Source organism: Aethina tumida, chromosome 4 (genome assembly GCF_024364675.1).
Source record: "Aethina tumida isolate Nest 87 chromosome 4, icAetTumi1.1, whole genome shotgun sequence".
Taxonomy (NCBI): domain Eukaryota; kingdom Metazoa; phylum Arthropoda; class Insecta; order Coleoptera; family Nitidulidae; genus Aethina; species Aethina tumida.
Genome location: NC_065438.1, coordinates 8,861,099 through 8,874,639, shown reverse-complemented (window position 1 = coordinate 8,874,639; position 13,541 = coordinate 8,861,099). Strand labels below are relative to the sequence as shown.

The 13,541-nt window shown below is 27.0% G+C and overlaps 2 protein-coding genes across 2 annotated transcripts in view; both read right to left on the bottom strand.

Annotated features, from left to right (window-relative positions):
- LOC109596064 (cardioacceleratory peptide receptor) overlaps nucleotides 1-13,541 on the bottom strand; it is a 74,010-nt gene that overhangs the window by 9,123 nt on the left and 51,346 nt on the right. Inside the window, exons 3-4 of the mRNA XM_020011517.2 lie at nucleotides 4,854-4,989; nucleotides 99-296 (exon numbers count right to left, since the gene is read on the bottom strand). Coding sequence (XP_019867076.2) covers nucleotides 99-296; nucleotides 4,854-4,989 — 334 coding nt within the window. The remainder of the gene's footprint in view (nucleotides 1-98; nucleotides 297-4,853; nucleotides 4,990-13,541) is intronic.
- Nucleotides 11,067-13,541, bottom strand: part of LOC109596118 (antichymotrypsin-2) — a 92,572-nt gene continuing 90,097 nt past the window's right edge. The window contains exon 5 of the mRNA XM_049966709.1: nucleotides 11,067-11,077. The gene's annotated coding sequence lies outside the window, so the exon portion shown is untranslated. The remainder of the gene's footprint in view (nucleotides 11,078-13,541) is intronic.

Here is a 13,541-nt window from a genome sequence, read left to right as displayed (position 1 = left end):
TAAAAATTAAATATGAAGAAGAAAAAAAAAAACAATTTGGTGGTTAATTTAAAATGCGTAATGAAAAAGTGAGAGACAATAAGAAGATGAATGCTTACAGCTTCCGCTGAAGTTCATGGGATGGGTGATGGCGTCGTAGCGGTCAATGGAGAGGGCAACCAGCACGTAAGTCGAGGAGTAGATGACGACCGTCTGCAAGAAGCGAATGAATTTGCAGAGGATATTGCCTGCGTGCCAGGCCACCGTTATCCTCCAGGCGATGTCGGTCGACACGTTGATCAGGCCCACCGACAAATCTACATACACAAAAAAAAAACATTTTACTCAAACTAAGTTAAAAGTTTAATATTTATTATTTGTTCTTTTGTTAATATATTAATAATGTATTGTTATGTTCAATATTTAAGTTTTATTTTAAAAAATATTCTCAAATGTTTTATATTCACCTTTAATTGATAAATTAAAAAGAAAATTTGTATAAGATAACGACAGTATTAAACATAATGTAAAGAGAATCTCAACACTGTTAATTGTATTTTTTCTACATCTATTCGATTAGATTAAAAATATTTAAATCACCTCCAAAAGTAATTAGAAATAATCATTAAACAGTTCTGAGTACTACCACGTTGTATATTATCATCATCATTTTGCTGATAATTTTGTGAGAAGGATGAACCGAATAAAATGTATTCAAGTACATAATTAAATTATAGAAATAAAAAATTACAAATACAGAGCTGTAAATAATATTCTGGAGAAAATAAAACATATTGTATAGAGTGTAGTCGTTATATTTGCACTGATATTGTTAAATTAAATAACACAGGGTTAATCATTAAACATCCTTTTTAAACTTAAAGTTGTTATATTTATGTCCAGCTCAATTTAAAAAAATATATAATATTTTATATAATAAAAATATAGTACTTTTTGTAATACTGAATAAAACAACAAAAGTAAATTAATATTATTTTAATAATTCACATTAAATAAAGAAAAAAAAAATTAAAAGTTTTATAATTATGTCCACCACTGTATATATAATAATAAAATAAAAAGATAATTTTTAAATAAAATTTTATTAATAAAATTAAATGAATTAAGAAGAATATTGAAATTAAAAAAAAAACATTTTACTCAAACTAAGTTAAAAGTTTAATATTTATTATTTGTTCTTTTGTTAATATATTAATAATGTAATGACTTCATCTTTTCAATATTTAAACTTTATTTTAAAAAATATTCTCAAATGTTTTATATTCACCTTTAATTGGTAAATTAAAAAGAAAATTTGTATAAGATAACAACAGAATTAAACATAATGTAAAGAGAATTTCAACGTTGTTGGACACTTTTATTAATTATATATTTTTTTTCATCTATTCGATTAGATTAAAAATATTTAAATCACCTCCAAAAGTAAATAGAAATAATCATTAAACATTTTTGAGTACTACCACGTTGTATATTATCATTATTAGTTTGCTGATAATTTTGTGAGAAGGATGAACCGAATAAAATGTATTCACGTACATTAAATTTTAGAAACAAAAAATTATAGATACAGAGCTGCAAATAATATTCTGGAGAAAATAAAACATATTGAACATATTTTTAAATATATTTAATATAGAGTGTGGTTGTTATATTTGCACTGATATTGTTAAATTAAATAACACAAATGTAATCATTAAATATCCCTTTCAAAATTAAAGTTGCTATATTTATGTCCAGCTCAATTTATAAAAATATATATAACATTTTATACAATAAAAATATAGTAGTTTTTGTAATACTGAATAAAACAACAATAGTAAATTAATATTATTTAAATAATTCACATTAAATAAAAGGAAAAAAATTTAAAAGTTTTATAATTATGTCCACCACTGTATATATAATAAAAAATAAAAAATAATTTTTAAATAAAATTTTACTATTAAAATTAAATGAATTAAGAAGAATACTGAAATTAAAAAAAAATAAACATTTTACTCAATCTAAATTAAAAGTTTAATATTTATTATTTGTTCTTTTGTCAATATATTAATAATGTAATGACTTCATGCTTCATCTTTTCAATATTTAAGCTTTATTTTAAAAAATATTCTCAAATATTTTATATTCACCTTAAATTAGTAAATTAAAAAGAAAATTTGTATAAGATAACAACAGTATTAAACATAATGTAAAAAGAATCTCAACATTGTTGGAGACTTTTATTAATTATATTTTTTCTACATCTATTCGATTAGATATTCAAGTGCATAATTAAATTTTAGAAATAAAAAATTACAAATACAGAGCTGCAAATAATATTCTGGACAAGATAAAACATATTGAATATATTTTTAAATATATTTAATATAGAGTGTACTCGTTATATTTGCACTGAACTTTTAAATAAATAAAGAAAGTAATAAAAAATAATTTTTTATTCGCTAAAATATTTTTCAAAATATTTTATACACATGTTAGACCGCAAATTAATAAAAATACATTAACATGCGATATGTTGGCGACGTTACTTTAAATTGGACCAGAAACGAAAATACAAAATATCGAGGTTAAATAACGCAGAAGTAAATGTTCGTAATTGCAGTCGTATATTTTTGCGACAATTCCGACCGTGCCATATTTGTGGAAACGAGCAAATCGCTTGCCGAAGCGGTTTTTCAGTCGTCGTCTGAAAAGGAACTGCAGGCGGAATCGAAGAATAAATTCCCATTCATGACGATTTTAATGCAACGTCCACTTTACTGCATTCCAGAAGTTATTTAATTGCCGTGCGGAATTATTCTCGAATAGGAACGGAAATATTGGTCTTTGAAATTCGGTTTGGCTTGCTCAAATGTTTGCTTTCTCCGATCTAAGAAATTCTATTAATGTTGAATGGATAGATTAATCAGTTTCTTTTCTTATAACAAAAAGCATTTTAAAAATCCTCAATTGTCTGTTTTAAAAAGAGTTATAAATGTAATATAAACATTATTGAACAAACAAATTAACCACCACTGTAATTTATGTACCTAGATAAATTTTTGTACTTTATTTGCAACAAAACAATTTAGAACATAAACAGTTTACTATTTAGTTTAACATGAAAATCAGATATTATTAAATTACATTATCCTAAACAATTTATTTTTCAATACCGATTGTGGGTCCATTTTCAAGTTCATTTTTAACTAACTCTTTATTAGTGATGCTTAGTCTTTTGACTGAAGATAATTTAATGTCCAATCATTAAAATAATGTACGAATTGTAATTGTTTATTATTGGTATATAAAAATATTCTGTTTAGGAAACATACAAAATTATTTTTTAATTTAGAAAGTAAACAGTTTACTATTTAGTTTAACATAAAAATCAAATATTATTAAATTACATTATCCCAAACAATTCATTTTTCAACACCGATTGTGAGTCCATTTTCAATTTCATTTTTAACTATCTTTTTATTAGTGATGCTTAGTTTTTTGACTGAAGATAATTTAATGTCTAATCTTTAAAATAATGTACGAATTGTAATTGTTTATTATTGGTATATAAAAATATTCTGTTTGGGAAACACATACAAATTTATTTTTAAATTTAGAAAATAAACAGTTTACTATTTAGTTTAACAAAAAAATCAAATATTATTAAATTACATTATCCCAAACAATTCATTTTTCAACACCGATTGTGGGTTCATTTTCAAGTTCATTTTTAACTAACTTTTTATTAGTGATGCTTAGTTTTTTTACTGAAGATAATTCAATGTCTAATCTTTAAAATAATGTACGAATTGTAATTGTTTATTATTGGTATATAAAAATATTCTGTTTGAGAAACATATACAAAATTATTTTTAAATTTAGTAAATAAACAGTTTACTATTTAGTTTAACAAAAAAATCAAATATTACTAAATTACATTATCCTAAACAATCCATTTTTCAACACCGATTGTGGGTTCATTTTCAAGTTCATTTTTAACTAACTTTTTATTAGTGATGCTTAGTTTTTTTACTGAAGATAATTCAATGTCTAATCTTTAAAATAATGTCCGAATTGTAAATGTTTACTATTGGAATATAAAAATATTCTGTTTAGGAAACATATACAAAATTATTTTTAAATTTAGAAAATAAACAGTTTACTATTTAGTTTAACATAAAAACCAAGTATTATTAAATTACATTATCATAAACAATCCATTTTTCAACACCGGTTCTGGGTTCAATTTCAAATTCATTTTTAACTAATTTTTTATTTTTATTAGTGATGCTTAGTTTTTTGACTCAAGATAATTTAATGTCTAATCTAATTAACTATACATTTAATTTAATTAATGGAATATTCTATATTTTTTTCCACCACTATAATTTATGTAACTAAAATAAATTTTTGTACTTTATTTGTAACAAAGAAGCAAGATTTTCTTATTGCATAATGACTAACTTGAAACAAAGCAAGCAACTTTCCTTCTGTCCACTATTGATTAAGAATATCTTGCTGGAAACGCAGAATTTATGGCATTTTTACAGCATTTTTAAGCAAATCCACATATATAAACTAAAGCTGAAGACATATTTCAAGAAGTTTCGACAACACTTCGCTTTGTTTTAAGCTGTTGTCTCGACTTTTCACCGTTAATTTTCTTAAGCACCCTAGACGAAACAGTTTATGGCACACTAAAACCAACATTTTGATTCTGTTTATCTTGACTTATTCACCCTTAAAACAATACAATCCACCATTATAGATTAACGACAACCACCGCCACTCCACATCCAACTTCTCCGACCGATTTAATTCGTCTGTTACAACAAAAGCAAATAAAATGTGTTTTAAATATGTCTTACCGGCGAGGGCGAGATGTCTTATGAAGAAATTCATTCGGGACTTCCTCGACTTGCTGACGATTAGTGCAATAAGCACCGCCGAGTTGCCGAGAACTATCATGGCGAAGAGCGCCCACAATATCGTAAGTTGTTCCGTCTGCAACAAAAGATAAACATCCGTGAATTTAATTATCGAAAACGGCAAAACGAGTAACACAAAATGTAACTTTAACGGCTCTTACGAATGGAATTGGTGTGTTTTAGGGGATTTCCTGTTTTAAATGCGTTTTTCGTTTAATTGTCTTGTATTAGGTTATCAAGAAAGTTATTGCGTTTTTCAACCTTCAAAATAAAAAGCACAAATCCCGGCTTAAACAGAACTTTATTAATAGAAATGAGAACCATTTGAGTCAATACTTTTTTGCCAACGAGAAACCAGCTTATTTATACCCGGATTTTGGAGGCGGCGACGTGACCATTGTTGTAAAGAAGAATTTACCCCTTTTTGTTGACTAATGCACAATGCATATATGCTACTATTTTTGACATATTGTAACATAAATAAATAAATATTAAAATATGGCGAATGCGCATACATATAATTTTAAAAATTGGCGGATGCGCTTCTTTTTTATAAAATTGGCGAATGCGCGGACTATGCTTAATAAGCCCTATTTATTGGGTTGCTCAATAATTAATGTCGTTTTTCTCAAAGTAAACTTATTTATATTAACAACAAACATTAATCAATGATATTTTGACCATTTTGTTCGATGACCTTTTGCCATCTTTCGATAAGTTGAAAAATTTTACATACCAACTGATTGGAATCGTAAGTTTTACCATTGAAATGGTTATGAAAGGAGCAAAGCAAATGATAAACTGATGGTGCTAAGTCAGGCCAATATGGTGGATGTGGAATCAGTTTCCAATTGAGGTCTGTTAATTTTTGACGGGTTACCAAATTGGTGTGAAGTCGTTATTGTGATGCAACATCGCCATGGCTGCGATTGGCTAGTTCAGGGCGTTTTTTCTTGATTTCTTCGTTCAGTATCTATAGATGACGAGAGTAAATATTTGAATTAATAATTTGAGTTTCTAGGAAGCAGCAGGAGTAGGTTATACCCTTACAATCCCACCACACAGAAAGCATAATCTCATTTTGGTGAATATTGGCTTTGGAAATCGATTGTGGAAGCTCATTTTACTTGGTCTATGATACTTTCGGACTACCTTATCCTAAACAATGTATTTTTCATCACCGGTTAAGGGTTCATTTTCAAGTTCATTTTTAACTAACTTTTTATTAGTGATGCTTAGTTTTATGACTGAAAATTATTTAATGTCTAATATTTAAAATAATGTACGAATTATAATTGTTTATTATTGGTATATAAAAATATTCTGTTTAGGAAACATATACAAAATTATTTAGAAATTTAGAAAATAAACAGTTTACTATTTAGTTTAACATAAAAATCAAATATTATTAAATTACATTATCCTAAACAATCCATTTTTCAACACCGACTCTAGGTCCATTTTCAAGTTTATTTTTAACTAACTTTTTATCAGTGATGTTTAGTTTTTTGACTGAAGATAATTTAATGTTTAATCTTTAAAATAATGTACGAATTGTAATTGTTTACTATTGGCATATAAAAATATTTTGTTTTGGAAACATATACAAAATTATTTTTAAATTTAAAAAGTAAACAGTTTACTATGAGTTTAATATAAAAATCAAATATTAAATTACATTATCCTAAACAATCCATTTTCAACACTGATTGTGGGTCTATTTTCAAGTTCATTTTTAACTTACTTTTTATTAGTGATATTTAGTTTTTTGACTGAAGATAATTTAATGTTTAATCTTTAAAATAATGTACGAATTGTAATTGTTTACTATTGGTATATAAAAATATTCTGTTAGGAAAGATATACAAAATTATTTTTAAATTTAGAAAGTAAACAGTTTACTATTTAGTTTAACATAAAAATCAAATATTATTAAATTACATTATCCTAAACAATCCATTTTTCAACACCGTTTGAGGGTCTATTTTCAAGTTCATTTTTAACTAACTTTTTATCAGTGATGTTTAGTTTTTTGACTGAAGATAATTTAATGTCTAATCTTTAAAATAATGTACGAATTATAATTGTTTATTATTGGTATATAAAAATATTCTGTTTAGGAAAGATATACAAAATTATTTTTAAATTTAGAAAGTAAACAGTTTACTATTTAGTTTAACATAAAAATCAAATATTATTAAATTACATTATTCTAAACAATCCATTTTTCAACACCGACTCTGGGTCCATTTTCAAGTTCATTTTTAACTAACTTTTTATCAGTGATGCTTAGTTTTTTGACTGAAGATAATTTAATGTCTAATCTTTAAAATATTGTACGAATCGTAATTGTTTACTATTGGTATATAAAAATATTCTGTTTAGGAAACATATACAAAATTATTTTTAAATTTAGAAAATAAACACATTTTCAACACCGATTGTGGGTCCATTTTCAAGTTCATTTTTGTCTAACTTTTTATTAGTGATGCTTAGTTTTTTGACTGAAGATAATTTAATGTCTAATCTTTAAAATAATGTACGAATTGTAATTGTTTACTTTTGGTATATAAAACTATTTTCCTTAGGAAACATATACAAAATTATTGTTAAATTTAGAATGTAAACAGTTTACTATTTAGTTTAACATAAAAATCAAATATTATTAAATTACATTATCCTAAACAATCCATTTTTCAACATCGATTGTGGGTCCATTTTCAAGTTCATTTTTAACTAACTTTTTATTAGTGATGCTTAGTTTTTTGACCGAAGATAATTTAATGTTTAATCTTTAAAATAATGTACGAATTATAATTGTTTACTATTATATAAGAATATTCTGTTTAGGAAACATATACAAAATTATTTTTAAATTTAGAAAATAAACAATTTAGTATTTCGTTTAACATAAAAATCAAATATTATTAAATTACATTATCCCAAACAATCCATTTTTCAACACCGATTGTGAGTCCATTTTCAAGTTCATTTTTAACTAACTTTTTATTAGTGATGCTTAGTTTTTTGCCTAAAGATAATTTAATGTCTAATCTTTAAAATAATGTACGAATTGTAATTGTTTACTATTGGTATATTCTGTTTAGGAAACATATATAAAATTATTTATAAATTTAGACAATAAACAGTTTACTATTTAGTTTAACATAAAAATCAAATATTATTAAATTTCAAAATTAATTTGTCACTTATCTATAAACATATAATGATGAATTTATAAGTAATAGTAGAAATTTTAATAACAATTTACTATTGAAATTATATTTGTTACAAATTTTATAAAACTTAAAAGGAAATAATTGCCTTTATCGTTTTAATTGTTCTCACCAAGAGTCCAAGTCCGAATCATTTGGGCACCAAATAATAAAACGAGTAAAGACGTTATTGAATTTAATAAGAACCTTTTGACAGAAGTGGACCGGAAATATCGAACAAAAGCTCCAATCTGGAAGATTTGAACATTTCCAGGAAATTAAGGTTAGTCGCATCGAAAGTTTTTCGTGTCACCTGCCTTTCAAATTCCCCGTTCCAATAACGATGGAAAAAAAAAAATGCTAATTGAGCGAAATTCAAGTCTCGGCATAATTAATTTTCATTTAGTCACAATTTCCTTTATTTCGTGCACTGGAACTTCTGCTCCGTTCAATTTTCTCCGGTTGCATTTTCTAGTAATTACGCGAGCATTAAGTTAATTATGTTCATGTTTATGATATTTGGCGAGAGGGATTTCCTAGGAACGGAACAAATTATTTCGAATTGTTTATTGCTGAGAATTTTGACAAAATTAATGGAAATTTTGTTCCAATTTAACTTGTTTAGTTTATAAAAGTGTGTGTGTGTGGGTTGTAGAGAACGTAACATTCAATTTGCCGGTGTAACATGGTCGCAATTTTGGCGGAATTTGTGTAACACGACGTGTTTAATAACGACACCCTCGTGCATAAAAAGATTTCATCCCTTGCGCGCTACCGTTTGATTAAGGATTTAATATTATAATTTTCGATTATAGGGACTTTCAAGTACTGAATCGCGTCTAGTGTTCCAGTGTTTAGGGCCGGGAGTACATTGAACTCGACTCGAATTAAACCAGACTACATTATGCCCTAATTGGTCCGGAATTAATAATCGCCCCCAACTCGAGGGTGGCACTTTTTTACACATGTGCTCCGAATTGCGATTTAAATACGTCGCCACGTTGCGTTTTCATAGATCAATAACCCCTCTCATCGATTTGTATTTTGACCGGTTCAATAATATTAGGTACCAAAATAAGCAATTTTTATTTCTAGCTTTTTATGTGTTTTCTACTCTATGAAATGGCATCACTGTATTGTTTAATAATTATATCGAGATGAAATTTTGATCATTTATAACTACATACACATAAAAACAACTGAATAATAAATTTTACAGAATTTATTCATAGTATAGAAGAGCATAACAAAAATGACGTCCTCTACTTTTTCGAAGTTTGGCGCAACATTGAGGCATTGATTGTATAAACCGGCAGATTAAATCTTGGGGTACTTTGTTACATTCTCTCTAAAGTTGTTGAGCTAATTCTTAAAGGTTATTTACGAGTTTCAGATTTCTTATGCGTCGCCCTAAAATGTCTCAAAGTTGTTTTACAAAATTCATATTGGGACTATTCCCTGATTATTCCATAACTCCCAAATTATGCTCTTAAAAAATTTTTGGACAACTCTTGAATTTTTTTGTTGTAAAATAAAATTTTGTCCATACTGATTCGTGAAACTCACAAATGAATGAACCAAACAAATAAAAAGAAAATAATTTTATTTGTGTTAAATGTCATTTTGAGGAAATTGAAATTATTTGATTGATACTTTGATGTATCAAAAAAATAATGGATTTCTTTGTCCCCAGCCTATTACTTTGGAGACATACTCGTATATTCCAATTTTTTTACTAATGTAGGATAATTTTCGACCACACTCTGCTCATATGGCCTCAAATTATCCTGTTTCCATCAGAATTGATGTCAGAATTTGACCAAATCACAGTCCAGATCTTAAAGCCATCAAACATATCTGGGACATGCTTGGGAAAATATTAAGAAATCACCCAAATCGTCCCAGAACTTAGGTGAAATGGAGTGCCTTCTTGTCGAAACTTGGGATAATACGGACCAACACGAAATTCGAAGACTTATTTCGTGTATGAACAGATGTTGTTAGAATGTAATTCGATATAGAAGACGAATTTCAATAAAATTCAATTATTTATATGAAAATTGAATTTTATTAATTTAAATTAAGTCATTTTTATGTTTTGGAAAGGAAACACATTTTTATGTAGAAATACGAATGGTTTATATATATGGGGTAAGACCATTACTTTTCGACGAAAGTGGGTAACCGATTTGGACGCCGATTTTTTCTTTGAAAGTACATCAAAAATAAGGATTATCCTGAAAATTTGAACTTGATTTGATCAAATCCGGCCACTGGATAATTCTTTGAAATATGAAAAGTCATTTTTTAGTCATTTTCAGCCATTTATATCTTAGCTTCTATATAACACATACATTCCGTTCAAACACATTTTTCTTTGAAAATACTCAATTTTCGAAAAATAGATATTAGCGATAAACTCATTTCCGGCTTAGCTAGAAACTTCCAACTAAAACCACTGTATTAGAACAATTTTACCTGTTTTCTAAAATGGTCCCAAATCTACAACTTTCCAAGTTAAATAACTGCTGCTATTTTTTGTGGGGGTGTATTTTGTTGATATTTCCCCATTTTTTTATTAATTGTCTCGATTTCGTTATAATACGGCCATACAAAGCTAATCGATTTTTTAAAATTCTATTTTTAGATTGCTGTAACTTTTTTCTCCGAATTTCGATTTGCATCAAATTTTCAGGGAAGTTAGTCTATTATATCCCCAATAAGCTTTAAAAATTTCAAATATAGTTTACAGCTTGGATCTGAATTATAAATTATATATCTCTAAAATTGCGTTGAAATCAACAAACAATTTATTAACGTTTATCATTTCAATGTATAATTATGTAGCTAAATGATAATGATTATAGTAACTTATTTAAAATTTAGTGCATTTTGTATTTCAGGATCACAATGAAATATGCAAAAATTATGTTAGCGATTTTTTTAAAGTAACTGAAAAATATTTATTCATAAATTTAGTTGACCCATATTAAGAATCAATTTAAAGCAAAGGAAGATGGTGTTAATAATGAAGCACAAACTGTTCAGGTTTCAAACAATGAATTTTATCAAAAAGTTGAACAAATGGATTCCACATGGTTCATGTGAAAATAACAAAATTAGCTATTGGCAATGATGTGAGTAGGAGTGTTACAGGCCTCAAAAATAGCTTAACTACAATAATTCTCGCTGGTCTGAACAATGAGTTAGAGGTGGTAAACCTGATGAAATTGCAATTAAAAATGTCTTAACCCAAAAAAGATTTTTATCTATCAAGAGACTAAATAATCAGCCCACCTACAGCTTTATGAAAAATTTATTCAAAAATAAGTCTTTTTAGACAATAGAAAAGGCATTTGATTCCCTCCTTCATATAGTCCACATATTTCTTCATGTTACTATTACTTATTTCAAGCATGGTCCAAATTTTTACATAATAAACGGTTTAATTCTGAAGGAGAGGTCAATATTTAGATTGACCTTTTCTCCAGATTCAAGATCCCACAATTTTTCTTGGAGCAGTGTATTTTTGAGTCGAAATGTTGTGGTATAATATAATGAAGATATATGAGATGAAGTCATTTGATTTTGATTTCATCGGTTTAAAAGTGATAATAAATACTTTGTCCTGAAATTTATAACAATCAACAAATTAAGCAATATCTCAATAAAAAATATGATTAAATAAACCTGAGTCTCGTGCAATTAATTTTTAATAACTGTAAATAATATGCGTGATTGATTTTAAATAAAATTCTCAAGTCCACCAAAATATAGAGTTAAATAACGGCTGATATTTTTTGTGGGGGTGCATTTTGTTGATATCTGTCCATTTTTCCTCTAATTGTCTCGATTTCGTTATAATTTGGTCATCCAAATCGATTTTTTAAAATTCAAGGTTAGTCCATTATATCCCCAACAAGCTTTAAAAATTTCAAATATTGTTTCAAGCTTAGATATGAGTTATACTATAAATGGCGCTATCTCTAAAATGGCGTTTTATTAATGTTTATCATTTCAACGTATATTTTTATTTTTATACAATTAAATGATGAAAATTTATTGTATTTGGTGTTTCAGGATCACAATGAAATATACAAAAATATTGTTAAATTCTTTTTGAAGTATTTGAAAAATTTTTATTCATAAATTTAGTTGAGTTACTTTAAGAATCATGGTCCAATTTTTCACATAATAAACAGTTTAATTCTGAAGGAGAGGAAGTCAATATTTAGATTGATCATCTCTCCAGATCCAACGTCCCAGAATTTTTCTTGGAGCAGTGTATTTTTGGGTTAAAATATATGAGATAAAATCACATGATTTTTTTTATCAGTCTAAAAGTGGTTATAAATACATTTAAGATGAACGTCAATATTGTCCTGAAATTTATAACAACCAACAAATTAAGCAATATCTCAGTAAAAACCTCACGAAGCAGTTTTGATTATCTTCTTGCACATATGACAAAAATGGATAATGGGTTAAATGTTGTAAATCTGGTGGAACTATATTTAAAAGAATATTTTTACAAGAATAACTTTCATTACTGTATGGTGGATTATCAAGAGACCAAACGATTCTATACTCTGTCAACTATACTTTTTCTACAACAACTGTCTATTATTTCATGGAAAGCCTTACCCAATGATCACCACTCCCACCATATAGTCCAGATATTTTCTTAAAATTGAAATGGCAAACAATTATTCTTCACAGGTAATTATTTTGTTGAATAAAAGTTATTTCAACGAAAGTTATGTTATTTTAAAGTTAACAGTAAAAACGAAAAAAAAAAAACTATTTCCGGTTCCTAATATTATTTTTCATTAAGTTCCTAAATTTGTAAGTAGGCGGACTCGATCTGTGATCTTTACAGTTTGTTTCTGAAGTCGTCCTAAAACAACAGTAAATTTTATTTATCAATTTCGCATTTTTTATGATCCGACTTGCCGAATTCGATGTTTATAGGTGGTTGTTTTCACTTTTACGAGCTTTTCGAAGCATTTCATTCCGCTCGTTAGGGCCAATAAAAAAAAATCTCGCTCCCAATAGAGTTCAATGAGAGGAATGATCGTCGCAGATTCGTACGTGATGTGAAAAGTATGCGATAAAACCGATATCTTTGACATTGTGTTTAATATAAATTACGTGAATAAATCATTCATTATCTAAAACTCATTAATAGGTTGTATTGTATTTTTCGAATAGATAATTGCGTGGTGTTTAAGGGTTGGTGGTGGTAATTAATGTGCTAGACGTTGGGTCACGCCAGTTTCGGATTAATTAAAAAGAAATTAATTTTATTCCCGACGTCCCGACTGACACTTTCAAACTTCCGAAAAGTTATTTTATCAAGAGGCGATAATAAATAAGGGAAACTTTTAAATGTTACCCGCGAGCTTTACCAGCT